Here is a 27,325-nt window from a genome sequence, read left to right on the forward strand (position 1 = left end):
ATGTGTCCCAGCTGCCCCAGGTGTCCCCAGGTGTCACAGAGGTGTGTCCCTGATGTGTCCCAGGTATGCCCTAGGTGTGTCCCAGGTGTGTCCCAGGTGTGTCCCAGGTGATCCCGGGTGTATCCCAGGTGTGTCCCACCTGCCCCAGGTGTATCCCAGGTGTGTCACAGCTGCCCCAGGTGTATCCCAGGTGTGCCCCAGGTGTATCCCAGGTGTGTCCCAGCTGCCCCAGGTGTCCCCAGGTGTGTCCCAGGTGTCACCGAGGTGTGTCCCAGATATGTCCCAGCTGTCCCAGGTGTATCCCAGGTGCAGCCCAGGTGTATCCCAGGAGTGTCCCAGGTGTGCCCAGGTGATCCCAGGTGTGCCCCAGGTGTGTCCCAGCTGCCCCAGGTGTGTCCCTGGTGTATCCCAGGTGTATCCCAAGTGTGCCCAGGTGTGTCCCAGCTGTGTCCAAGCTGTGTCCCAGCTGCCCCAGGTGTATCCCAGGTGTGCCCAGGTGTATTCCAGGTGTGCCCAGGTGTGTCCCAGCTGCCCCAGGTGTGTTCCAGCTGCCCCAGGTGTATCCCAGGTGTGTCCCAGCTGTCCCAGGTGTGTCCCTGCTGTATCCCAGGTGATCCCAGGTGTATCCCAGGTGTATCCCAGGTGTGTTCCAGCTGTCCCAGGTGTGTCCCTGCTGTATCCCAGGTGTGCCCAGGTGTGCCCCAGGTGTGCCCCAGGTGTGCCCAGGTGTATCCCAGGTGTATCCCAGCTGTCCCAGGTATATCCCAGGTGATCCCAGGTGATCCCAGGTGTGCCGAGGTGTATCCCAGGTGATCCCAGGTGTGCCCCAGGTGTGCCCAGGTGTGTCCCAGGTGTGCCCCAGGTGTGCCCAGGTGTGTCCCAGCTGCCCCAGGTATATCCCAGGTGTGCCCAGGTGTGTCCCAGGTGTATCCCAGCTGTACCAGGTGTGTCCCTGCTGTATCCCAGGTGTATCCCAGGTGTATCTCAGGTGTGTCCCAGCTGCTCCAGGTGTGTTCCAGCTGCCCCAGGTATATCCCAGGTGTGCCCAGGTGTATCCCAGGTGAGCCCAGGTGTGCCCAGGTGTATCCCAGGTGTGCCCAGGTGTGTCCCAGCTGCCCCAGGTATATCCCAGGTGTGCCCAGGTATATCCCAGGTGTATCCCAGCTGCCCCAGGTGTGTCCCACCTGCCCCCAGGTATCCCTGGGGTCTCACCCTTGAGCTGCAGCCCGCGGGCGCCCTGCCCGTGCTGGGTGACGGGCCTCCCGTCCACGCGCAGGGCGTGCAGGGCCCCCCCCTCGCGTGCCACGGCCACCTCGTGCCAGCGCCCGTCGTGCAGCGGCTGCTCCGAGTTGCCCTTCATCAGCGAGGGGCCCTCGCCCAGGTCGAACACGTAGTGGATGTACCTGCCAAGGGGGCGTGGCCTCGTGGGGCGTGGCTGGGGGGGACTCACCTGAGGGCGGGGGCTCACCTGGGGAAGGGACAAAGGGACCCCCCACCCCCCCAACCCAAATTCAGGGCGGGTAACCGGGCCGGGGGCGTGGCCAATGCTGGAGGGGGGCCACAGTTGGGTGTGGTCGCTGTGGGCGTGGCCAGAGCCAGGAGGAGGAGCTTGAGCCATGGGGGTGGAGCCTAAGGCTGGGGGGGGGGGTGTCTGTGGGGGTCTCTGAGGTCTGAGGGGGTCCCAAAGAGGTTCAGGAGGTCCCCAGGGGTGTCACAGGGTCCCCAGGGCTCCCCCGGTGTCCCCAGGGCACCCAGGAGGTCCCCGGGAGGTTCAGGAGGTCCCTGGGTGGTTCCCAAGGTCCCCAGGACCTCCCACGTGTCCCAGGAGGTCTCTGACATCCCCTGGAGGTCCCCAAGCTCCCAGGACGTCCCTAAAACCCCCAGGACCCCCAGCATGTCCCAGGAGGTCTCCGACATCCCCTGGAGGTCCCCAAGTTCCCCAGGATGTCCCTAAAATCCCCAGGACCTCCCACATGTCCCAGGAGGTCTCCGACATCCCCTGGAGGTCCCCAAGCTCCCCAGGACGTCCCTAAAACCCCCAGGACCCCCAGCATGTCCCAGGAGGTCTCTGAGCACCCCAGGTGCTTCCCAAGATCCCCAAGGACCCCACAGGCATCCCCCAAGATCCGTGAAGGTCCCTGAGCTCCCCAGCCCGGCCGCGGCGTCCCCAGGACCTCCGCGGTGCCCAGGACGTCCCCCCGGTGTCCCCCTCACCCCTTGACCAGCTCGACCACCAGGAAGTCGGAGCCGCTGCCGCCGTTGAAGAGGATGAGGCCGTCGGGCGCCGTGGTCTTGAACTGGAAGAAGAGGTGGAAGGAGGCGAAGGCCTGGAGCGTGGCCAGCGCCACGTAGGAGCCGCGGCCACCAAAGGCCACCGGGTCGGCCACGATGGCGCGGCGGCCGAAGCGGGCGTTGAGCTCGCAGGAGCTGATGTCGCCGTCGCGGCACAGGTCCAGGTAGGGCAGCCCGTTGAAGACCAGCCCGCTCAGGTGGCCCAGGAAGTTGGACGGGACCACGGCCAGGAAGCGGCGCTCGGTGACGATGCCGGTCTCGATGTTGTGGAACTCCAGGCGGGTGTGCGAGCCCGACAGCTGGCCTGGGGGGCAACGGGGGCACCGGGGTGGCACCGGCAGCTCGAGGGCTGGCCCGGGCCACCGCGCAGTGGGCCCGTGGTCTTGCGGACCTCCAGGCTGTGTGCGGTGTCCTCACAGGGTTGGTCACCTTGTCCCTGCGCACCCGTGTCCCCAGGGACCTTCATCCCTGTCCCCAAGGACCTTCATCCCTGTCCCCAAGGACCTTCATCCCTGTCCCATGGACCTCCAGCCGTGCTCTCATGGACCTTCAACCCTGTTCTCATGGACCTTCAACCATGTTCCCATGGACCTTCATCTCTGTCCCATGGACCTCCAGCCATGCTCTCATGGACCTTCAACCATGTTCTCATGGACCTTCAACCATGTTCCCATGGACCTTCATGTTCTCAAGGACCTTCATCCCTGTCCAAGGACCTTCATCCCTGTCCCCAAGCGCCAATGTCCCTGTGAACTTTCATCCCTGTCCCATGGACCTTCAGCCATGTCCTCATGGACCTTCATCCCTGTCCCCATGAATCTTCTTCCATGTTCTCATGGACCTTCATCCCTGTCCCCAAGCGCCAATGTCCCCATGGACCTTCATCCATGTCCTCATGGACCTTCAGCCATGTCCTTATGGACCTTCATCCCTGTCCCAGGGACCTTCATCCCTGTCCCCATGAACTTTCATCCATGTCCTCATGGACCTTCAGCCATGTTCTCATGGACCTTCATCCCTGTCCCATGGACCTCCAACCATGTTCCCATGGACCTGGTTACCATGTCCCCAAGCACCAATGTCCCCATGGACCTTCATCCCTGTCTATGGACCTTCATCCCTGTCCCACAGACCCACAGCCCCACTGACCACGTCCCCATGGACCTGAGCCCCCGGTGTCCCCCGGTGCCCCCCGGTGCCCCCAGGCCCGGGTCCCCCCGCCCCGTCCCCGCGGTGTCACCTTCGACGGTGACGTTGTCGACGGCGAGCTGGAGGCTGCGCCCGCGCCGGGCCACCCGCACCGAGTGCCACTCGTTGTCATCCAGCCGCTGCCCCGCGAACAGCGTCTCGGGGCCCTTGCCTGGGGGCAGCGGGGACAGCGGGGACACCGGTGACATCAGGGACACCGGGGACACCGGGGACATCGGGGACAGCAGGGACACCGGGGACATCAGGGACATCAGGGACAGTGGGGACACCAGGGACAGTGGGGACACCGGGGACATCAGGGACACCAGGGACAGTGGGGACATCAGGGACACCGAGGACATCAGGGACACCAGGGACAGCAGGGACAGTGGGGACATCAGGGACACCGGGGACATCAGGGACACCGGGGACACCGGGGACATCAGGGACACCAGGGACACCGGTGACACCGGGGACAGTGGGGACATCAGGGACAGTGGGGACATCAGGGACATCAGGGACACCAGGGACACCGGGGACACCGGGGACAGCGGGGACATCAGGGACATCAGGGACAGCAGGGACACCGGGGACACTGGGGACAGCGGGGACATCAGGGACACCAGGGACAGTGGGGACACCGGGGACACCGGGGACAGTGGGGACACCGCTGTACTGGTGACACCAGGGACATTAGGGACACCTGGGACACCGCTGTACTGGTGACACTGGGGACACCGCTGTACTGGTGACACCACGGCATTGGGGGTCACCAGTGACACAGGGTGACACAAGGTGACAGCAGTGACCCTGGGGGACAGCAGTGTACTGGGGACACTGGGCCACCAGTATGGGTGACACTGTAGCAGTGGGTGGCACTGGGTGACACTGGGTGGCACTGGGTGGCACTGGGTGGCACCAGATGTTCCCAGCTGGAAGCGGCCCAGGAGCGAAGCCAGGGGCACCGCCCAGGGGTGAACCCCTGAACCCACACTGGGGGGGGTCAGGGGGGGTTTGGGGGGCCCTGTGGAGGTTTTGGGGTGATCCAGAGGGTCTGGGGGTGTCCCCAGGGGTGTCCCCAGGGGGTGTCCTCAGGGGTGTCCCCGGGGGGTTTGGGGCATGTCCCATGGGGTGTTGGGATGATTTTGGGGGTGTTCGTGGGGTGATTTTGGGGGTGTTCATGGGGGGTTTTGGGGGCCGGGTGTCCCAGGGGGTTGGGGGTGTCCCGGGGTGTCCCAGGGTGTCCTGGGGGTGGCACTTACTGGGGTGACAGCCCACGCGGACACAGTCTGGGGAGAGAAGACACCGGTCAGGCCCTTCGCAGCCGCTGCCGGGGGGCGCCCCGGGGACGGGGGGGGCGGCCGGGGGGGCGAGGTGCCAGAGGGGGGGACTGGGAGGGACTGGGATTGAACTGGGAGGGACTGGGAGGGACTGGGATTGAACTGGGAGGGACTGGGAGGGACTGGGAGGGACTGGGAGGGACTGGGAGGGACTGGGATTGAACTGGGAGGGACTGGGAGGGACTGGGATTGACTGGGAGGGACTGGGATTGAACTGGGAGGGACTGGGATTGAACTGGGAGGGACTGGGAGGGAATGGGAGGGACTGGGGGGGACTGGGAGGGACTGGGATTGAACTGGGAATGGGATGGGATGAGGAGTGGGAATAGGATGTAACTGGGAGGGAACTGGGATTGAACTGGGGGGAACTGGTTTAGGGGGTCTCTGGCACCTCGGGGGGGGGGCACGGCCGCCCTGAGGGCCCAGCCCGGGGGGTCCGGGGGGATCCGGGGGGATCCCACCCAGGGCTGGGCCCCCCCCATCAACCGCTGCGGGGCGGGGGGGGGGCAAAGGCCGGGACCCGGGGGGGTCCCCAACCCCTTGGGGGGTCCCCCATCCAATGTGGGGGGTCCCCAACCCCTTGGGGGGGTCCCCAACCCCGTGGGGGGACGTCTGCACCCCACAGAGGACCTGCAGCCCCACGGGGGTCCCCCCCACTGGAAGGGGCTGCAGGAGGGGTCCCCGACCCTGGGGGGGTCCCCGACCATGGGGGGGTCCCCGACCTGCGGGGGTCCCCGACCCTGGGGGGGTCCCCAATCCTCTGGGGGGTCCCTCACCCCCTCGGGGGGTCCCGGCGCTGTGCCCCGAGTGGCAGCGGGGGGGTCACGAAGGCTCCAATCCGGGGGGAGGGGGGGGAGGGAGTCGGGGGCACCGAGGCAGCTCTGGTGACCCTCTGGGGCCAGTTTGGGGGGCACAGGGGCGATTCTGGGGGTGCATGGGCACCATTTTTGGGGTCATGAGCTGCTTCAGCACCTCTGGGGGAAGTTTTGGGGTCCCAGGCACCAACTTGACAATTTTGGGATCGCAAGAACCAACTCGGACACCATTTTGGAGAAATCTTTGGGACCTGGGCACCTTTTTGGGGTCCTAGGCCTGAAGCTGACAATTTTAGGGTCAGGAGAAGTGACCTGGGCACCCTTTTGGGGTCCTGGCCATCATTCTGTGCTCCCAGGCACCAACTTTGGGCCATTTTGGGGCCATAAGCTGTTTTGGGGATGTTTAGGGGTCCCGAGGATCAACTTAACCATTTTTGGGGTCATGAGAACTGACTTGGGCACTGATTTGGGGTCCTGAGCATCACTGTGGCATCCCAGGCACCAAACTGACCATTTTGGGGGGATATCAGGCACCATTTCAGGGTCTCAGGAACCATTTTAGTGTTTCAGACACCATTTTAGGGTCCTAGACACTATTTTAGGGTCCCAAGCACCATTTTTAGGTCTTAGACAACATTTAAGGGCACCAGGCCCTATATTAAGGTCCCAGGCCCTATTTTAGGGTCCCAAACACCATTTTAGGGTCCTATACATCATTTTTGGGTCCCAGGCCCTATTTTGGGGTCCCTGAACCCTATTTTGGGGTCCCTGGCCCTATTTTGGCCATCCTGGGATGACCAGAACCACCTCGGGCCCCGTTTTAGGGGAGGATTTTGGGGAGGTCTCGGGACGTTTCAGGGACGTTTCGGGGGTTCTCCGGGGGGCTCTGTGGGGTCTCGGGGGGCTCACCCAGGTTGAGGGTGAGCTTCATGCGCCCCCCGTCCAGCTCGAGGCGCAGGGTGTCGGCCGAGTGGCGCGAGGTGGTGGCCAGGACGAGGCCGAAGGCGCGGGGGGACATGAAGCGCAGGGCCACGTCCTCGGCCTCCGTCTGCTCGCCCGGCACCTGCACCTTCAGGTACATGCTGCCGTCATAGCTCAGCACCGCCGCCTCTGCGGGGACAGGGACCCGTCACCCTCGGCACGGCCACCCCCGCTGTCCCCGGGCTGTCCCCGCTGTCCCCAGGGCACCCCCGGGAGTTGGGACCCCACGGCCAGGTGAGCACCGCAGCTTGTGGGGGACAAGGGACGCTGCCACTGGGTGCCACCCCACAGGACTGGAGGTGTCTGGGGACACCCATCGCTGGGGGAGGCACCCAGGTGTCCCCCGGGGGGGGGCTCAGGTGTCCAGGTGCTCCCAGGTGGGGACCCAGGTGTTTGGAGGGTCCCAATGCCCCCATCCCCCCTCCTCACCTGCCCCACAGCGCTGTCCCAGGTACCCCATGCCCCCCTCAGGTGTGACCTGTATCCCCCCCCCCCCCCAGTCCTTGCTGTGTCACCTCAGGGTGCCGTGTCACCCTCAATCCCCCCCCGGGCTCACCCAAGTGCTCGGGGAGTGCCACGCCCTCCGTGTGACCCCACCCCGCTGTCCCCGTGGTGTCACCGTGTCCCCTCACCTGTCCCAGGTACCCCATAACCCCCTCAGGTGTGCCCCACCCTGCTGTCCCCTCTGTCCCCTCTCTCCCCCCTCTGTCCCCTCTGTTCCCGCTATCCCCTCTGTCCCCCCGCTGTCCCCATGTCCCCGCTGTCCCCCCGCTATCCCCTCTGTCCCCCCCCGTCCCGTGTCCCCCCTGTCCCCCTGCTGTCCCCTCTGTCCCCGTGTCCCCCCTGTCCCCGCTATCCCCTCTGTCCCACCCCTGTCCCCGTGTCCCCTATCCCCCCGCTGTCCCCACTGTCCCCTCTGTCCCCCCGCTGTCCCCGTGTTCCCGCTATCCTCGCTGCCCCCGCGGTGTCCTCCTGCTCTCCCCGTGGTGTCCCCCTGTTATCCCCCCTGTCCCCCCTGTCCCGTGTCCCCGCTATCCCCTCTGTCCCCCCTTCGTCCCCGCTATCCCTTCTGTCCCCTCTGTCCCCCCGCTATCCCCCCTGTCCCTCTGCTGTCCCCGCTATCCCCTCTGTCCCCCCGCGTCCCGTGTCCCCGCTATCCCCCCTGTCCCCGCTATCCCCTCTCTCCCCCCTGTCCCCGCTATCCCCTCTGTCCCCGCTGTCCCCGTGTCCCGCCGTCCCCGTGGTGTCCCAGCTATCCCCTCTGTCCCCGTGGTGTCCCCGCTGTCCCCCTGTGTCCCTGCTATCCCCCCTGTCCCCCCGGTCCTGTGTCCCCTCTGTCCCCCCTGTCCCCTCTCTCCCCCGTGTCCCGTGTCCCCTCTGTCCCCCCTGTCCCCTCTCTCCCCTCTCTCCCCCCTGTCCCGTGTCCCCGCTCTCCCCTCTGTCCCCGCTGTCCCCCCCGTCCCGCGTCCCCACGTGTCGCGCCGTCCCTCACCCGTCCCTCACCCGTCTCGCAGCGCGGCCCCAGGTATCCGGTGCCGCGGCAGTCGCACACGAAGCGGTTCCAGCCCTCCCGGCAGGCGCCGCCGTTGCGGCAGGGGCCGCTGGCGCAGGCCCGGGGGGGGTCCCGGGCGCAGAGCGGGGCGACCCCCGCCGCCCCCCCCGCGGGCAGCAGCGCCCGCACGTCGCGGCTCCGCCCGTCCACGAACAGGTCCCGCACGCAGCCCACGAAGCCCAAGCGCAGCCCCGCCGCCCACAGCTCGGGGGGCGCGGGGGGCCCGGGCCGGCCCTCGGGGAGCCCCCCCAGGTACAGCTCGGCCCCCACGTCCAGCACGTCCCGGTCCCCGCTGGCCAGGAAGGGCGTGCTGCGGCTGTTCACCGACACCGAGCCTGCGGGGGGCGCGGGCGTCAGGCGCGGCGGGGACCGGGGGGACGGGGGGGGGACAGGGGGGACAGCGGGGGGACAGCGGGGACAGGGGGGACAGGGGGGATAGAGGGGACATGGGGACAAGGGGGACACGGGGACGGGGGGACAGAAGGGGACAGGGGGGACACGGGGACAGGGGGACGGGGGGGAAAGGGGGGACAGGGGGGACAGCAGGGACGGGGGGGAAAGGGGGGACGGGGGGACAGCGGGGACAGGGGGACAGGGGGGACACGGGGACGGGGGGACGGGGGGGACAGGGGGGACAGAGAGGGGATAGAGAGGGGACAGCGGGGACAGGGGGGACAGGGGGGGACACGGGGACGGGGGGGACAGGGGGGACGGGGGGGAAAGGGGGGGACAGCAGGGACAGAGAGGGGACAGGGGGGAAAAGGGGGGACGGGGGGGGGACGGGGGACAGGAGGGACAGGGGGGACAGGGGGGACAGGAGGGGACAGGGGGAGACGGGGGGACAGGGGGGACAGAAGGGGACCGGGAGGGGACAGAGAGGGGACAGAAGGGGACGGGGGGACAGAGAGGGGACGGGGGGAGAGGGGGGAAAGGGGGGACAGAGAGGGGATAGAGAGGGGACAGGGGGGACAGAGGGGGACAGAGAGGGGACAGGGGGGACACGGGACAGGGGGGACAGCGGGGACAGGAAGGACAGAGAGGGGACGGGGGGACACGGGAAAGGGGGGACGGGGGGGACAGGGGGGACAGCGGGGGGGACAGGGGGGACAGGGGGGAAAGGGGGGACAGAGAGGGGACAGGGGGAACAGAAAAGGGACAGCAAAGGGACACCTTCATACTCCTCTCCACACACCTGCACACCCCCTCCCCAAACCCCTGAACACCTGCACACACCTGCCTGCCCCTCTTTGCACACCTGCACACGCTGTGCACACCTGCACACACCTGCACACACCTGCACACCCTCTTTGCACACCTGCACACCCCTGCACACCCTCTTTGCACACCTGCACACACCTGCACACACCTGCACACACCTGCCCACACCTGCTCGCCCCCGCCCACTCACCCTTGCGCCCGTCGCGCTGCACGTCCACGTGGCACCACTCTCCGTCGGTGACCTTGCGGGCGCTGGCGCGGAGCCGCAGCCCGGCCGCGCCCATGCCCAGCAGCAGGTACAGGTGCCCGTCCAGCAGCTCCAGCGCCAGGAAATCGGGGGGCGGCGGGGGCGGCCCGCGGGCGGCGGACGGGGGGTCGCGGGGGGGGCCCTGCCCGAAGAGCAGGACCCCGTTGGGCTCCGTGGTGCGGAAGTCGAAGGAGACGGAGCCGGCGCGGGCCGGGCGCCAGGTGGGCAGCGCCAGGTGAGCCTGGGGGGTGGCGAAGGTGACGGGGTCCAGCGCCGGGGGGGGGTCGCAGTGGAAGAGCAGCGCCCCGTGCAGCGTCACCCGCGCGTCGCCCTCCTGCGCCAGCCGCGACAGCTCCAGCTTGAAGTCGTTGTTCTTGTAAACCACCTGGGGAGGGCACAGGTGAGGGCGTGGGGAGGGGGTCTGGGGGCGCCCAGCGCCGCCGTGTGACCCCCACAATGCTGCTGGCCTGAGGTGTCACCCGCAACGCCCCCGGGGACACGCACAGGTGAGTCGGGGTTCCCAAAATGTCACCCACAGATCCTGGGGACACACACAGGTGAGTCGGGGTCCCCAAAATGTCACCTACAGATCCTGGGGACATGCACAGGTGAGTCGGGGTTCCCAAAACATCACCCACAGATCCTGGGGACACACACAGGTGAGTCAAGGGTCCCCAAAATGTGACCCAGAGATCCTGGGGACAAGCACAGATGAGTCGGGGTCACCAAAATGTCACCCAGAGATCCTGGGGACACGCACAGATGAGTCGGGGTCACCAAAATGTCACCCAGAGATCCTGGGGACACGCACAGATGAGTCGGGGTCACCAAAATGTGACCCAGAGATCTTGGGGACACGCACAGGTGAGGTGGGGACTCATGGGGGTCACCAAAATGTCACCCAGAGATCCTGGGGACACGCACAGGTGAGTCGGGGTCACCAAAATGTCACCCACAGATCTTGGGGACAGCACAGGTGAGTCAGGGGTCACCAAAATGTCACCCACAGATCCTGGGGACACGCACAAGTGAGTCGGGGCACCAAAATGTCACCCACAGATCCTGGGGATATGCACAGGTGAGTTGGGGGTCTCCAGAATGTCACCCAGAGGTCCTAGGGACACGCACAGGTGAGTCGGGGGTCCCCAAAATGTGACCCACAGATTCTGGGGACACGCACAGGTGAGTCGGGGGTCCCCAAAATGTGACCCCTGTCCCCAGGGACACGCACAGATGAGTCGGGGTCACCAAAATGTCACCCACAGCTCCTGGGGACACGCATGGGTGAGTGGGGGTCACCAAAATGTCACCCACAGCTCTTGGGGACACACACAGGTGAGCTGGGGGGGCTCTAGATCCCCCCAACCCGAGCCCCCCTCCCCAGGTGAGGGCGGGGGGGCTCCCCGAGCCCCCAGACTCACGTCCTTGAGGCAGCCCATGAAGTTGTTGCTGACGGGGGACCCCGGCAGGTCGGCGGTGTTGGGGGACCCCCCCACGTAGAAGAAGTCGTCGGAGCCCAGCATGGTGAAGTCCTCCTGCGTGTAGCCCGTGGTGGTCAGGATGCCGTCCACAGAGATGGTCACCTGCGCACGAGCGGCTGGCTCAGCGGGCACCCCGAAACCGGGGCACCCCAAAACCGGGGGGGACACGGGACGGGGGGGACGGGGGGGGGTGATGAGCGTGGGGGTGACGGGGACAATGAGGGTGAGGGGTGGGGGGGTCTGGGGTCACCTGGGGGGGTCATAGGGGGTGGGGTGGGGGGGTTAGAGCCCCCCCATATCTCCGGAGGAGCCCCCCAAGGAGCCCCCCCAGGTGAGAACGGGGTGGGTGATGGGGGGGGGGGCAGGGAGTGAGACGGGGGTGACACGGGGGGGAGGGGGTGACATGGGGGGGTGACAAAGGGGTGACATGGGGGGGTGACACGGGGGGGAGGGGGGTTAGTAACGAGTTTTGGGGGGTCCCGGGGCAGAAAAAAGCTCAGACACAAACGCGGTCGTTAGTGGGGGCAGCGCGCGGGGTGGGGGGGGCGTGCACAGGTGTGCCAGGGGCGTGCACAGGTGTGCCAGGGGCGTGCACAGGTGTGTCAGGGGCGTGCACAGGTGTGCCAGGGGTGAGAACAGGTGTGCCAGGGGCGTGCACAGGTGTGCCAGGGGCGTGCACAGGTGTGTCAGGGGCGTGCACAGGTGTGCCAGGGGTGAGAACAGGTGTGCCAGGGGCGTGCACAGGTGTGCCAGGGGCGTGCACAGGTGTGCAAGCGCATGCAGAGAGGGTGGGGGGGCGTGCAGGGGGGAAGGGGGACCCCGGGGGCAGCCCCACGGCTGCTTAAACGTGCATGAGCACAGACCTGTACACACCTGCACACACACCTGTACACACCTGTACACACACCTGTACACACCTGCACACACCTGTACACACCTGCACACACACCTGGTGTGACCCTCATACACCTGCATACACCTGTACACACCTGCACACACCTCTACACACCTGGTGTGACCCTCATACACCTGCATACACCTGTACACACCTGCACACACCTGGTGTGACCCTCATACACCTGCACACACCTGTACACACACCTGTACACACCTGCACACACCTGCACACACACCTGGTGTGACCCTCATACACCTGCACACACCTGCATACACCTGTACACACCTGCACACACCTGCACACACACCTGGTGTGACCCTCATACACCTGCATACACCTGTACACACCTGTACACACACCTGTACACACCTGCACACACCTGGTGTGACCCTCATACACCTGCACACACCTGGTGTGACTCTTGCACACCTGTACACACATGATCACACCTGCACAGACACTTGGTGTGACACCCATACACCTGCACACACACCCACACACATGCCTGCACACACCTGTATGCACACACTTGTACACAGCTGTGTACACCTGTGCATGCACACCTGTAACTGTACACACCTGTGCACAGACACAGCTGTACACACACCTGTGCGCGCACACTTGCACACATACACACCTTTACACACCTCTGTGCACACACCTGTACATACACCTGTGCACAGACACACCTGTACATACACCTGTGCACGCACACGTGTACATGTACACAGCTTTACACACCTGTGCAGGCACACTTGTACACACCTGCATACACACACGTGCACACACACACACCTGTACACACACCTGTGGGCACCTTTAAACACCTGTACACACCCTTACATACCTGCACACACCTGCACACACCTGCACACACCTTCACACACCTGTACACACACCTGTACACACACCTGTACACACCTTTACACACCTGTGCACACCTGCACACACCTGCACACACCTTTACACACCTGTACACACCTTTACACACCTGTGCACACACCTGTACACACCTTTACACACCTGTGCACACCTTTCACGCCCCTCACACTCTCTGACGCCCCCCCAGCCCCTCCCCCCGCAGCGGGGGCGGCCCCGGTGCCCCCTGGGTGGGGGTGGGGGGGTTGGGGGAGGGGAGGGGGGGATGGGGAGGGGTCGGGGGTGGGGGAGGGGCGGTGTTAGTCAGGCCGTGCGGGGGGCGCGTGCGGGGGGGGGAGGGGCGCAGCCAGCGGGGCCCGACCCCCGCCCGGGGGGGGCTTTTTTGGGGGGTCTTTGGCGGGGGGGGGAGGGGCGGCCCCGCTGCCTGCGCGGGGTGGGGGAGGGGCGGCAGGTTGGGGGGGGGATGGGGGAGGGGCGGCAGCTTGTCCTGAAAACGCCGTTTCCATCCTCAATTTGGGGGGGGGGGGGCAGCCCCCGGAAAAAAATAAAAATTTTTTAAAAATCACCCATCCCCCAACCCCCACTTTGGGTCCTGACACCCCCTCGGGCGGGGTTTGGGGTGAAAGAGGCCGGTTTTGGTCAAAACGGGGCGAAATCCAAAGGAATCGCCCCAAAAAGGGGGAGGGGGGGTCCCACGTCCCCTCTGTGAGTGGCAGCTGGTTTTGGGGGGGAACCCAAATTTCGGGGTGGTTTTGGGGCTTGCGGAGCCGTGCTCGGCCACGAGGGAGAGGATGGGAGGAAATTGCCCCAAATCCAGGGAATTCAGCCCAAAATGAGGCGTTTGGGAGTCTCCATCCTGCCCCCGACCCTCACCGCGTTTTGGGGGGAAATTAAGGAGAATCAGAACCTTGGCTGCTTCGGGGGGTGGGATTGGTATCAGATTGCTCCAAATCCTAAAAAATCACCCCAAAAATTTGTTCTGGGATGCCACAAAATTTCCCAGGGGAAAAGGAGCCCAGCCCAGGCTGGATTTTGGGGTGAAACCGGCTGGTTTGGGGACCAGGGAGCTGCAGCTACGCCCTGGATGGGGTGGGGGGGGGAAATATTGTCCAAAATTTTCTAAAATTCATCCCAAAATGGGGGAGTGGGAGCCCAAATCATCCCCTTGGGGAAAATCGGCAACTTCTGAGCCCGGCCTGACTTTTTGGGTGGAAATCAGTCGGTTTTAGCATCGGGGATCTGCAGGTGTTGGGTTTATCCAATCACCCAAATTCCAAAATTCACACCAAAACGAGTTGGGGACGTGGGGGGAGTGTGGGACCCCATCGAGAAAACCACACCCTGAAAAAGGATTTTTTTGGGCAAACCAGCTATTTTTGGCATCGGGGAGGTGATGCTCCGCCACAAAATGGTGGATGGGTAAAAATTGCCCTAAATCCGTCAAATTCATCCCAAAACAGCAGGAGTCGAACTCTCTTGAGAAAAAATATCACCGTCCTGAGCCCAGATAAGGATTTTTTGGGGGAAAACCAGCTTGTTTTGGCAGGAGGGAGCCGCAGCTCAGCCACACGACGGCGGACGGGTGAAAATTGCCCGAAACCGCTAAAACTCACCCCAAAAACGGGGTCGTGGATGGGTTGAGGCGCCACCTCGCCCCCCTCGAGTGATGCCCACCCGCTCGGGGAGGATTTTGGGTGGGGTGGGAGGAAGAGGAGGGTGGGGGGCAGAACCAGCTCTCGATTATTTTGCCATGAAGGGGGTCGGGGGTGGATGAGCCAAAGCTCGGCCTGCGAAGATGGCGGATGGGTGAAAATTTTTTTTTTGCCCAAAATCCCCCGGATCGGCCCCAAAAGGTCGGGAGCGGGGCCACGGCGAAGCCAAGGAGTAACAATAGAGTGATAACTACCAGGTAATGCAGTTTGTTTACCATAGCGTGTCCGATCCCTGCGTGCTGGCGGCGAGAGAAGGACAAAACACAAACGTGACATTTTGGGGGGCGCTTTTTTGGGGTGGGGGCGCGGGGTTTTGGGGTTTTGTTTTGTTTTTGGCGGGGATGGGGAGGGGGATTTGGGGTTGTTTTTGTTAAGGGGGGGCCCCCCCAGGATTAGTGGGGGACGGGAGGTTAGTGGGGGGGGGCCCCGCGGGGTGGGGGAGGGGAAGCGTGTTAGTGGCACGCGCACACACAGGGGGGAGGGGCGTGGCACGAGGAGGGGGTGGGGGTGGGGCGTTGCACGGAGGGGGAGGGGCGGCGCCCACCTTGTGGGGGAGGGGGGAGAGAAGCAGAGAGTTGTCAGAAAAGGGGGGGGGGGACCCCCGAACTCCACCGGTCACCCCCACCCATCCCCCCGTGGGGGTTGGGCAGAGAACCCCTCCCCCTCCTCGTGTGTCCAGTGCTCCCAGTTTGGGAGGGTCCATGGAACCAGTGCTCCCAGTTGGGGAGAGATCCTGCAGGCGGTGCTGCCGGCGGGGTGGTTGAGCAGCATGTCCAGTGCTCCCAGTGCTCCCAGTTGGGTGCTCGAGCAAGATTCCCAGTGCTCCCAGTGCTCCCAGTTGGGTGCTTGAGCAAGATTCCCAGTGCTCCCAGTTGGGCGCTTGAGCAAGACACCCAGTGCTCCCAGTGCTCCCAGTTGGGTGCTCGAACAAGATTCCCAGTGCTCCCAGTTGGGCGCTCGAGAATGACACCCAATGCTCCCAGTTGGGTGCTTGAGCATCACACCCAGTGCTCCCAGTGTTCCCAGTTGGGTGCTCGAACAAGACACCCAGTGCTCCCAGTGCTCCCAGTTGGGTGCTCGAACAAGACACCCAGTGCTCCCAGTGCTCCCAGTTGGGTGCTTGAGCAAGATTCCCAGTGCTCCCAGTTGGGTGCTCGAGCAAGATTCCCAGTGCTCCCAGTGCTCCCAGTTGGGTGCTTGAGCATCACACCCAGTGCTCCCAGTGCTCCCAGTTGGGTGCTCGAACAAGACACCCAGTGCTCCCAGTGCTCCCAGTTGGGTGCTTGAGCATCACACCCAGTGCTCCCAGTGCTCCCAGTTGGGTGGCTGGCCAACGTGTCCATCACTCCCAGTTGAGTGGCCGACCAGCACAACCAGTGCTCCCAGTTGGGGAGCAGATTGAGGAAACCATTGCTCCCAGTTTGCCCAGTTCTCTAGTTTAACCAAACACCCAGTGCTCCCAGTTGGGGAGCTGATCAAGGTACTGGTGCTCCCAGTTGGGTGCTTGATAAAGACACCCATTGCTCCCAGTGCTCCCAGTTGGGGAGCTCATCAAAATGCTCAGTGGTGCCAGTTGGGGTGGTTGGCCAAGAGTCCCATCCCAGTGCTCCCAGTTGGGGAACTGGCCATGACAAGCCATTGGGTGGCTGCCCAGTGCTCCCAGTTGGGGAGCTGATCACGGCAATGATCGCTCCCAGTGCTCCCAGTTGGGGAGCTGATCAAGCCAACCATCACTCCCAGTGCTCCCAGTTGGGGAGCTGATCAAGATACTGGTGCTCCCAGTTGGGTGCTAGATAAAGACACCCACTGCTCCCAGTGCTCCCAGTTGGGGAGCTGATCAAGCCAACCATCACTCCCAGTGCTCCCAGTGCTCCCAGTTGGGGAGCTGATCAAGGCTCCCAGTTGAGGAGCTTCCCAAGGCTCCCAGTGCTCCCAGTTGGGGAGCAGCCCAAGGCTCCCAGTGCTCCCAGTTGAGGAGCTGCCCAAGCCAACCATCACTCCCAGTGCTCCCAGTGCTCCCAGTTGGGGAGCTGCCCAAAGCTCCCAGTGCTCCCAGTTGGGGAGTTGCCCCAAGCCAACCATCGCTCCCAGTGCTCCCAGTTGGGGAGCAGCCCAAGGCTCCCAGTGCTCCCAGTTGGGGAGCTGCCAAAGCCAATCATTGCTCCCAGTGCTCCCAGTTGGGGAGCTGCCCAAGCCAATCATCACTCCCAGTGCTCCCAGTTGAGGAGCAGCCCAAGGCTCCCAGTGCTCCCAGTTGGGGAGCAGCCCAAGGCTCCCAGTATGCCCAGTTGGGGAGCTGCCCAAGCCAACCATCACTCCCAGTGCTCCCAGTTGGGGAGCTGCCCAAGCCAACCATCGCTCCCAGTGCTCCCAGTTGAGGAGCTGCCCAAGGTGACCCCTCAAGCGGTCACCCCACGCTCCCCACCACCCCTCCAGCCCTCCCCCCTCCCCTCCCCGCCGTACCTGCCGCAGGTTGCGCGTGACGCGCACGTGGTGCCAGCCGCCGTCGTGGAACTTGCCGTTGACGGGCTCCACCAGCGCCTCGAAGGCGCCGGCGCCCAGGTTGATGACGAGCCACACGGCGCCGGCCTTGAGCGACAGGTTCAGGAAGTCGGCGGCGCGGCCGGTGTGCAGCAGGAGCCCGTGGCGCTGCCGCGTGCGGAACGCCAGCGCCAGCTCGTCCGCGCTGCTCTGCACCGGCGACCGCGACACGTCGTAGCAGAAGAACTCGCTGCCCCGGAACGTGGCCACGTACTCGGCGCGGCCTGGCGGGGGGACAGCGGGGACGCGGCGTGGGGACGTTGAGCGGGGAGGTCGGCGAGGGGGGTGTGGTGTGGGGGGTGTCGGTGGGTGTTGGCGCCAGGAGATGGGGAGGTTGTGACAAGGAGGCGTCATGGGGACGTCATCGGGGGACGGCGTGATGGGGACGGTGTGATGGGGACGTTGTCATGGGGACGGTGTGATGGAGACGTTGTGATGGGGACGTTGTGATGGGGATGTTGTGATGGAGACGTTGTGATGGGGACATTGTGATGGGGATGTTGTGATGGGGACATTGTGATGGGGATGTTGTGATGGAGACGTTGTGATGGGGACATTGTGATGGGGATGTTGTGATGGGGACATTGTGATGGGGACGGTGTGATGGGGACATTGTGATGGGGATGTTGTCATGGGGACGTTGTCATGGGGACGTTGTCATGGGGATGTTGTGATGGGGACATTGTCATGGGGACGTTGTCATGGGGATGTTGGGATGGGGACATTGTGATGGGGACAGTGTCTTGGGGACGTTGTCATGGGGATGTTGGGATGGGGACATTGTCATGGTGACGCTGTGATGGCGATGTTGTGATGGAGACATTCTCATGGGGACATTGTGATGGGGACATTTTCATGGGGACATTCTTGTGGGGACCGTGAACCAGGGACGTGGCAATGGGGACCTTCCAATGAGGACGTCATCATGGGGACAGCGCAAAAACGACATTGTGATGGGGACATTGCGATGGGAACATCCCAGAGGAGACCTGGCACCAGGGATGTGACAATGGGGACTCTCCAACGAGGACCTTGTCATGGGGACTTTCCAATGAGGACTTTGTCGTGGGGACATCGTAACAGGGACTTGCGCAGGGACGTTGTGATGGGGACATTGTCACTGGGGACACGGTGAAGGGGACTTTAGCATGAGGACCTTGTCACGGGGACTTTGGCATGAGAACCTTGTCGTGGGGACATCGGCATGAGGACACTGCGATGGGGACCTTGCACGAGGAACCTGGCGCCAGGGACAGAGCGTGGGGACATCACTGTGGGGATATCGCTGTGGGGACATCGCTGTGGGGTCTTGTACCAGACCTTACATGGGGACCTCGTGGTGAGGACGTCGTGATGGGAACCCATCAGTGGGGACCTTGCGTGGGGACATTGACCAGGGGCGCCATGGGGACATCGGGACGTGGCCAAGGGGACATCGGGACGTGGCCATGGGGACGTTGTGAGGGGGACATCGCAACGGTGACCCCACCACAGGGACATTGTTGTGGGGTCCCAGGTGAGTGTGGAGGGCCCTGGGAGGTTCTGGGGTGTCCCAGGTGTGCGTGGGGGGATTTTGGCGCTCCTGGGGTGTCCCAGGTGTGCGTGGGGGGATTTTGGGAGTCCTGGGGTGTCCCAGGTATGGGTTTTGGGGTCCTGGGTGTCCCAGGTATGGGTTTTGGGGCTCCTGGGTGTCCCAGGGGTGCCTGGGGGGGTCCCGCTGACCCTCACTGACCTTTGGCCGCTTGCTGGATCTCGCCGGCGCCGCGGCCGGGCCCCCCCTCGGCGACCTCGGCGGGCCCTGGGGGAGGGGCGCGTCAGGGCGGGGCCCAGGTGTGCCCAGGTGTGCCCAGGTGTGCCCAGGTGTGCCCAGGTGTGCCCAGGGGTGCCCGGGTGTGCCCGGGTGTGCCCAGGTGTGCCCGGGTGTGCCCTGAGGGGGAGGCACTCGTACCCCACCCCCCCCCCACCTATTGGTGCAAGGGGACCCTCGGTCCTCGTGCAAGGACCCCTCCCCCACCCCGTGCAGGGACCCCCGGCCCCCTCCCCCTCCTCGAGGGGGGGGTGAGGACCCCCCAAGCCCCTCCTCCTGTGGGGGGAGGGGTTCAGACCCCTCCCCCCGCCCCCCCGCCCCTCGTGCAAGGGGTCACAGCCCCCCCCATCCCCCCCCTTGCACGAGGGGCCGCCCCCTCCCCTCCCCCCCACCCCCCCCCGTCCCCGCGCGAGGCGGCCGCCCCTCCCCCCGTGTCGCACGAGCCACAGACACGATGGGGGGATGGGGGGAGGGGGGGGAGGGGCGAGGATGATGAGGGTGATGAGGGTGGGGGAGGGGCCCGAGGGCGCGTCTTTACCTTGGCCGGTGACTCGCAGGTGGGCGGGACCTGGGGGGGGAGGGGAGGGGAGGGGGAGGGGCGTGGGAAAGGGGGGGAGGGGCGGGAGAACGAAAGCAAAAGTGGCGGGAAAAGGGAAAGTTTTGGGGGGAAAAAACGGGAAAGTGGTTAAACTCGGGGGGGGGGGGGGAAAGGGGAAATTGAGGGAGGAAATGGGGAAGGAAATAAAAATAATGAAAAGAAATGAAAGGGAGGGAAATGAGAGAAAAGGGGGAAATGGGGGGAAAAAGGCAAAAATAGAAAAAAAGGAAGAAAGGAAAAGGAAGGAGGGAAAGGGAGGAAAAAGAGGAAAAAAGTGAAAAGGGTCAAAGCAAGGGAAAGGAGGAAATTGATAAAAAGGGGGAGTCAGCAACACAAGGGAAAAGAGAAAAGGAAAAAAAAAAGGAAAAAAGTGGGGGGAAATAAAGTAATTCTAAAAGGGAAAATTATCAAAGAGGGAAAATGAAAAAAAAGAGTAACAAAGGGAAGGGGAAAAAATGAAGGCGAAAAAAAGAACTCTGATATAAAAATGGGAATATTCAAAGTATTTATTGAAAGAGGGAAAATAATTTCAAAAGGAAAAACAATAATATAAGGAGATCATGTTAAAAAAGGGGGAAGTTTTAATTAACAATGGAGAAGAATAATAAAAGGAAAAATAATGAACTGGAAAATAACTTAAAAAGGGGAAATACCTTAAAGAGTACCAAATCCATAAGAAAACGGGAAATAATCAAAATAAAGGGAAAGTCACGAGAAAATTAAAAATAGTAAAAGAAAAACTATTATTAAAAAAGAGAAAATAATCTAAAAAAACGAAAAATAATGAAAAAGCCAAAATAACGGGAAATGTAAAAGAAAAAAGGGGGGAAAAAAAGGAAATAGTAAAGGAAAAGCGGCAACATGGGAAAAATAGGGGGAAATGGGAATGAAAGAGAAATTAATTTAAAATTATAAACATAACAAAAAAATCAGAATTAAAAAAATTAAAAATTAACCAAAAAACCCAAAATGACCGAAAGGCCCGAGCGGCCCCGGGGTGGGGGGTGGGGGGGGAGGGGCCCCGGGTGGGGGAGGGGCCCCGTCACAACTTAAACCTCCTTTAACTTGTGACGGCATCGGGCGATGCCGGGGGGGGGTGGGGGGGTGGGGGGGGTGGGGGGGTGCGGGGACAAGCGCGGGGGGGGCGGGGCCACGCGGGAAGCGCCGCCCCTCCCCTGCCCCACCCCCCCCGCCGCCTTCCCGCGGGTTTTTCCCCTTTTTCCGAGGTTTTTCGGGGAAAAGCCGGGGTGGGGGAGGGGATGAGACACGGGGGGGCGGGGCCGCCCCTGGCGCGGGGACCCTCCCCCACCCCGGGACCCTCGTGCGGGGCACGCGGGGCGCAAGCCCCGCCCCTCGCTCTGGCCACGCCCCCTCCGATAAACCACGCTCCGCCCCTTTGGGACTGGGCTCAGCCAATCAAGAGCAGCCTCATCGCTCCCTCCTCCCATTGGCTGCCGGCGATGCTGCGATTTGCATATCTCCGCCCCCACCGCATCGCACAATCTTAATTGGCCCGGCGGTGCCGGTTTCATTTGCATGTCCCCATCTTATTGGGCCCGCAGGGCAGTGACGTAATGGTCGGGACCTGCAGGTGGCACCCCCCCGTGGCCCCGCCCCCTGCGCGAGCGTCACGGGAGCCACGTGCTCGGCACGAGCGCCAAGCCCCGCCCCTCGGAGCTGTTTTGCATAAACCACACCCCCTGCCGCGCAGGCCACGCCCCTCTGGACCCCCGACCCCGGGATTTGCACACCTGGAGCCCCTTGCACACACCTGGTGAGACCCCCCCAGCCCAGGTGTGACACGGGGCCTTGCACGCCCACACCCCCAAACCCCCCAAAATCCCCCAAAACTCCCCAAAATCCCCCAAAATCCCTTCCCGCACTCACCTTCCACCGCGGGTTCTTCCTCTGGGGGTCCCGGGGGGCAGCAGGGGGGAGGGGCAGAGCAATTAGTGCTGGGACCCCCCACGCGTGTCCCCAACCCCCCATCCCCCCCCATGTCCCTGTGACCCCACCCCGTGACCTCGCAGTGACCTTGGGGGCGGGGCACGATGGGGGGGAGGGGTTTGCATGCCCCGGTGTGATTTGCACGCCCTGCGCACACCCTGTAGCCCTATGGGGCACCCCATAGCGCCCCACAGGGACCCCGCAACCTATAGGGCACCCCATAGCACCCCACTGGAACCCTGCATTGTATAGGGCACCCCACAGAGGCACAGCACCCTATAGGGCACCCCACAGGAACCCAGCACCCTATAGGGCACCCTACAGGAGCTCCACACTGTATAGGGCACCCCACAGGGGCTCAGCACCCTATAGGGCACTCCACAGGAACCCCGCACCCTATAGGGCACTCCACAGGAACCCCGCACCCTATAGGGCACCCCACAGGGGCTCAACACCCTATAGGGCACCCCACAGGTACCTACCACCCTATAGGGCACCCTACAGGAGCTCCACACCCTATAGGGCACCCCACAGAGGCTCAGCACCCTATAGGGCACCCTACAGGAGCTCCACACCCTATAGGGCACCCCACAGAGGCTCAGCACCCTATAGGGCACCCTACAGGAGCTCCACACCCTATAGGGCACCCCACAGGGGCTCAGCACCCTATAGGGCACCCCACAGGGGCTCAACACCCTATAGGGCACCCCACAGGGGCTCAACACCCTATAGGGCACTCCACAGGAACCCCGCACCCTATAGGGCACCCCACAGGGGCTCAGCACCCTATAGGGCACCCCACAGGGGCTCAACACCCTATAGGGCACCCTACAGGAGCTCCACACCCTATGGGGCACCCTACAGGTACCCACCACCCTATAGGGCACCCCACAGAGGCTCAGCACCCAATAGGGCACCCCACAGAGGCTCAGCACCCTATAGGGCATCCCACAGCACCCCACAGGTACCCCGCAACCCATGGCACACCCGGGAGAGCCCTGCCTGCACCCCATGGGCACCATGGACCCCATAGGGCACCCTATAGGGACCCCACAGCCCACAGGGTGCCCTATAGGGACCCTGCACCCCACAGGGCGCCCCACAGCACCCCAGGGCCCTCCCAGTGCCCCGGTCACCCTCCAGGCCCACCCGATTCCTGTCCCCCCTCAAGGACGTGGCGGGAGCATCCGGCAGTGCCGTGACAACCGTCGCCAGGGAGACAGGCCCGGGCGTCTCCATGGCAACGGGTACCCAGCCCCGGCGGCGCCATGGCAACCGGCCCTGGCAACGCGCCCGGAGGATGCCGTCGCCACGGTGACACCGGCGGTTGTCCCCGGGAACGTGTGCGAGGGCGTGTTGGCACGAGGGCGGGGTGGCGCGAGAAACCCCCTGAGCCACGCCCGGCTGGCACCGGCACCGGCGCCGCGGGGACACCCAGCCCACGCCAGGGCGGGGGGACAGGCGGGGACACCAGGGCGCGTGGGGACAGCGGGAGGAGAAAACACGGGGGGGTGACGCCATGGGTGGGGCTGGGGGGTCCCCAAACCCCCACCCCCCCAGCAGGGTCACCCCCAGCCAGCCGTGTCACACGAGGGCACGCACGGGCACAGGGGCGTGCAAAACGGGGGTGGGGAGGGTGGGGGGACAGCGGGGGGGACAAGGGGACCCCCAGGTCACGTGTGGATGGGCAACGTCTCGAGGGTGAGGAGACACCAGGACACGAGGAATGGCAGGAGGACACCGGGTGACACCAGGACAGGTGACACCAGGAGGACACAAGGATGGGTGACACGAGGACATTGGGTGACACAAGGGTGGGTGACACCAGGACAGGTGACACCAGGAGGACACAAGGATGGGTGACAAAAAGATGGGTGACACCACGATGGTGGGTGACACCAGGAGGTCACGAGCATGGGTGACAAAAAGATGGGTGACACCACGATGGTGGGTGACACCAGGAGTACACAATGATAGGTGACATGAGGATGGATGACACAAGGGTGGGTGACCCAAGGAGGACACAAGAACACTGGGTGACACCAGGATGGGTGACACCAGGATGGGTGACACCAGGAGGACACAAGGACACGGAGCAACTAAAGGACACAACACCAGGAGGACACAGAGGAGACACAGAACCCCATGAGGGTGGAAGAACACGGGAGTGCCGTGACACAGGGACAGCGTGACACAAGGACAGCGTGACACGGGGACAGCGTGACACAAGGACAGTGTGACACAAGGACAGCGTGACAATGACCAGCACCACGAGGCCGTTCGACGCCGTGGGTGTGCCCAGTGCCACGAGGACAGGAAGGACACAAGGACACACAACAAACACCACGAGGACAAAATGACACGAGGACACCAGGAAGTCATGGAGGACATGAGGACAGGCGGCTGTGGAGGGCACGGTGCCACGAGGCCAAGGGGACACAGAGAAGCACAAGGACACCCAAAACCAGCGATGGAGGAACACGGAGCCACCCAAAGCCGTGAAGGACACGAGGACAAACACAGCCACGAAGACGGACACTGCACAGAGCCGTGGAGAAACACAAGGAGGTGACAACAGGAGGACACGCAACGCCAGGAGATGGGGAGGGCCTCAAGGACACGATGACACCGAGACATGGAGGTGCCCAACGCCATGAAGCCATGGAGAAACACAAGGAGATGAGGCTCCCGAGCTGCTTCTGCACCCACCCCACCCCTCCCGACCTCGCTGCGCCCTCACCTTCCTCGCAGAAGGGCCCGCGGTGGCCGGTGCCGGCGCAGTCGCAGCGGGGCTCCCCACGGCGCAGGGTGCAGCGGCCGCCGTGGGCGCAGGGCGGGTGGTGGGCGCAGCGCTCGTCCCCGTCACCCCGGACCCCCTGGGCGCCCAGCAGCGCGGCCGGCGCGTCGCCCACCCGCAGGTCGGCCACCCACCCGCGGAAGGGCGGCTCGTACTTGACGGTGCTGAGCGTCAGCGCCGAGAGCCGCACGTCGGGCGGGATCCCCCCGACGAACAGGTCGCTGGCCACGGCCATGTCGGGGCGCTTGGAGCGCACGGCGGCCGCCCGCGCCTCCCCGTCCACGGCCAGCGCCGCGTGCCGCGCCTGCCGCGTCAGCAGCACCGCGTGCCAGCGGCCGTCGCTGACCGGCGCCGGGGGCTCCAGCGTGGCGGGCTCGGCGCAGGCGATGGCGAAGCGCAGCCGCAGCCGCCCCTCGGCCACCAGCAGCTCCAGGAAGTCACAGTTGCCGCCGTCGTCCAGGTAGAGCAGCAGCGCCCGCGTCACGTTGGTCTTGAGGCGGAAGCTGAGCTGGCCCCCCGCGCCCGGCGCCCACCGCCCGTAGCGCGCCCACTGCCCCGGCGCGCCCCCGAACTCCAGCGCCGAGCCCCGGGCGCAGGGCAGCAGGAGGGACCCCAGCGTCAGCAGCACCAGCCCCAGGCGGGCGCCCGAGGGGGCGCGGGCACACGGGTGGGGGGCCGGGGCGGCCCAGGTGGGCACGGGGGGTTGGTGGCGCTCGGTCCCCAGGCAGCCGCCCCTGGTCCCCAGGGCCACCCTCGGGTCCAGAGGGCCGGGCTTGACCTCGGTTTTTTGGGCATCCGCGGGGCTGTGCTCGGCCACGGGGGCTTGGTGGACATTCCGGTCTCTAAGAGCCACCGGGGCTCGGTCAGCCTGGCTGTCCTGGTGGTCCAGGGGGGCTCGGGGGTCCTCGGAGGCTGGGTTGGCCACAGGGGCTTGGTGGACCCTCAAGTCTAAACATAGCACGGGGTCTTCGTTGACCTTGGCCTCTAGTGGGGCCGTGGGGCTTTGGTTGACCTTGGTCTTTTGGCTGGCCATGGGACCCTGGGTGACCTTGGGCTCTTGGGGGTCCTCGGGGGCCTGGGAGGGGGCGAGTTCTTGGTGGCTCTTGGGGTCTACGCGAGCCACGGAGCCCTGGTTGACCTCGGAGTCCGGCGGGACGTCGATGTCGGGCTCGGGGTGGTCCTGGTTGCCCGCAGAAGCTCGGCTGGCCCCGGGCTCCTGATGCTCCTTCATCTCCAGGTGGTCCTGGCTGCCCACGAAGCCCAGGTGGGCCTCGGTCTCCACGTGGGAGCCCAGGTGGGGCTCAGAGCTCAGGTGGGGCACAGAGCTCAGGTGGGCCTGAGTCTCTCGGTGGTCCTGGCTGAGCGCAGGGGTCCAGCTGGCCATGGATGCTCTGGTGGCCGCGGAGCCCGGGTGGGCTTTGGTCTCTTGGTGGCCCTCAGAGCCTCGAGGGACGGCGGGGCCCGGGTGGGGCACAGAGCCCGGGTGGGGCACGGAGCCCGGGTGGGGCACAGGGCCCGGGTGGGGCACGGGGCCCGGGTGGGCTCGGGTCTCTCGGTGGCCCCCGGGCGCCGGGGGTCCCTCAGTGACCGGACAGGTCATGGCGCCTGGGCTGGCTGCGGGGCTTGGGGGGCCCTGGGGGGGCCCTGGGGGGCCCGGCCACCCCCGTCCTCTCACAGCCGCATGGGTGGCCCCAGCGGGCGGCGATGGCCTGGCCGGGGGTCCGGAGGCACCTGGGGGGGGAGACACGGTCAGGGGGGGCTCTGAGAGGGGGGGTGACAGCCAGGGATGGGGGGATGGGCAACCGGGCCCCCCCCCCACTTCGTTATCAGCGCGTTAATTAACCCCGTGATGAGGGGGGGGAAGGGGGGGGTCGGTCACCGCGGCAACCTGGGCCCTGGCATTATGCAAATGAGCCCCCAGGTTATTTATAACCCCCCCACGTTGGCTAATGGGGCTCGTTAACATGCAGCGCATAATTAGCCAATCACATTAACTGCTGCACCTGGGGGGGGGGGAGGGGGGATGACAGCGACCCCCACCTTGGCCCCCCCCACCCCCACCCCGTGGGGGGGCTCGGGCTGGGGGGAACCCCCAGAGACCCCCAGGGACCCTCGGGGGGAGGGACCCGGGCCTGGGTTCCCCCCTCCCCCTCCATGGGTGTCCGTACCCCCCCGGGGGTCATTAATTAATTAATTATCGATCACTGATGGCGGATAAAGGGGGGGAGGGGGCACGCGGACCCCTGGGCCCCTTAGAGGGGGTCGGGGGGGCTTGGGGGGCCTGTGGGGGAATTGAGGAACCCCCAGAGCCAGGGGACACCCCGGGGGGGGTCAGAGGGGTCTATGGGGGGGTCCATAGGAGGAACCCCCCCCCCAACCCTCTGAGCCCCCCCCGGGGGCACTTTCGGGGGGCTGCGGGTGGGGGAGGGGCACACGACCACCCGTGTCCCCCTGAAGGTCACGGGGACGAGACGGCCCCGGGGGGGGGGGCGGGGCGGGGGGGGCACCCCGGGGTGCGGGGACCCCCTCAAACCCCCCCCCCCGCGGAAAGGGACACGCCCTTGCACACGCGTGTGCCCCTCAGGTGTGAGCGACCCCGCCTTGCACACCCGCTCGCACACACCCCGTGCCCCCCCCAGCCACGCCCCCCCCAGGTGTGCACCCCTTGCACGCTCACCCCCACCCCTGCACACCCGCACACGCTCAGGGACCCCCGGGCTCGGGAGAACCACCCCCCACCCCAAAACACCCGCGTGTGCCCCCGGCCTGGCCTGAACCCCCCCTTGAACACGCGTGTGCACCGCGGGTTTGCACACGTGCACCCCGAAACACACCCAGGCTCGTGTGCACCCCAAAACCAAACACACACACCCTGCACGCTCGTGTGCACCCCAAAACTAAACACACACACCCTGCACGCTCGTGTGCACCCCAAATCTGTGCACACTCCCCTTGCACGCTCGTGGTTCCCCAGTTTAACACCCCTCCCTCCACGTGCACCCCAAAAATGCACCCACCCAGTCCTTGCACAC

The 27,325-nt window shown here is 64.7% G+C and overlaps 1 protein-coding gene across 11 annotated transcripts in view; it reads right to left on the reverse strand.

Annotated features, from left to right (window-relative positions):
• NRXN2 (neurexin 2) overlaps positions 1-27,325 on the reverse strand; it is a 51,329-nt gene that overhangs the window by 22,803 nt on the left and 1,201 nt on the right. For 4 of the 11 annotated variants that reach the window (XM_072920364.1, XM_072920368.1, XM_041711988.2 and 1 more), the window contains exons 2-15: positions 24,237-26,024; positions 21,437-21,457; positions 19,490-19,519; positions 18,877-18,942; positions 17,067-17,368; positions 14,819-14,842; positions 11,055-11,216; positions 9,577-10,018; positions 8,120-8,503; positions 6,545-6,745; positions 4,743-4,769; positions 3,533-3,652; positions 2,215-2,596; positions 1,213-1,403 (exon numbers count right to left, since the gene is read on the reverse strand). In XM_072920364.1, the coding sequence (XP_072776465.1) occupies positions 1,213-1,403; positions 2,215-2,596; positions 3,533-3,652; positions 4,743-4,769; positions 6,545-6,745; positions 8,120-8,503; positions 9,577-10,018; positions 11,055-11,216; positions 14,819-14,842; positions 17,067-17,368; positions 18,877-18,942; positions 19,490-19,519; positions 21,437-21,457; positions 24,237-25,893 (4,009 nt within the window). In that variant the 5' untranslated portion in view covers positions 25,894-26,024. The remainder of the gene's footprint in view (positions 1-1,212; positions 1,404-2,214; positions 2,597-3,532; positions 3,653-4,742; positions 4,770-6,544; positions 6,746-8,119; positions 8,504-9,576; positions 10,019-11,054; positions 11,217-14,818; positions 14,843-17,066; positions 17,369-18,876; positions 18,943-19,489; positions 19,520-21,436; positions 21,458-24,236; positions 26,025-27,325) is intronic. The other 7 variants (XM_072920365.1, XM_072920359.1, XM_072920366.1 and 4 more) reach the window with 4 other exon arrangements.

The sequence above is a fragment of the Taeniopygia guttata genome, chromosome 31 (genome assembly GCF_048771995.1).
Source record: "Taeniopygia guttata chromosome 31, bTaeGut7.mat, whole genome shotgun sequence".
In the NCBI taxonomy this organism is placed as follows: domain Eukaryota; kingdom Metazoa; phylum Chordata; class Aves; order Passeriformes; family Estrildidae; genus Taeniopygia; species Taeniopygia guttata.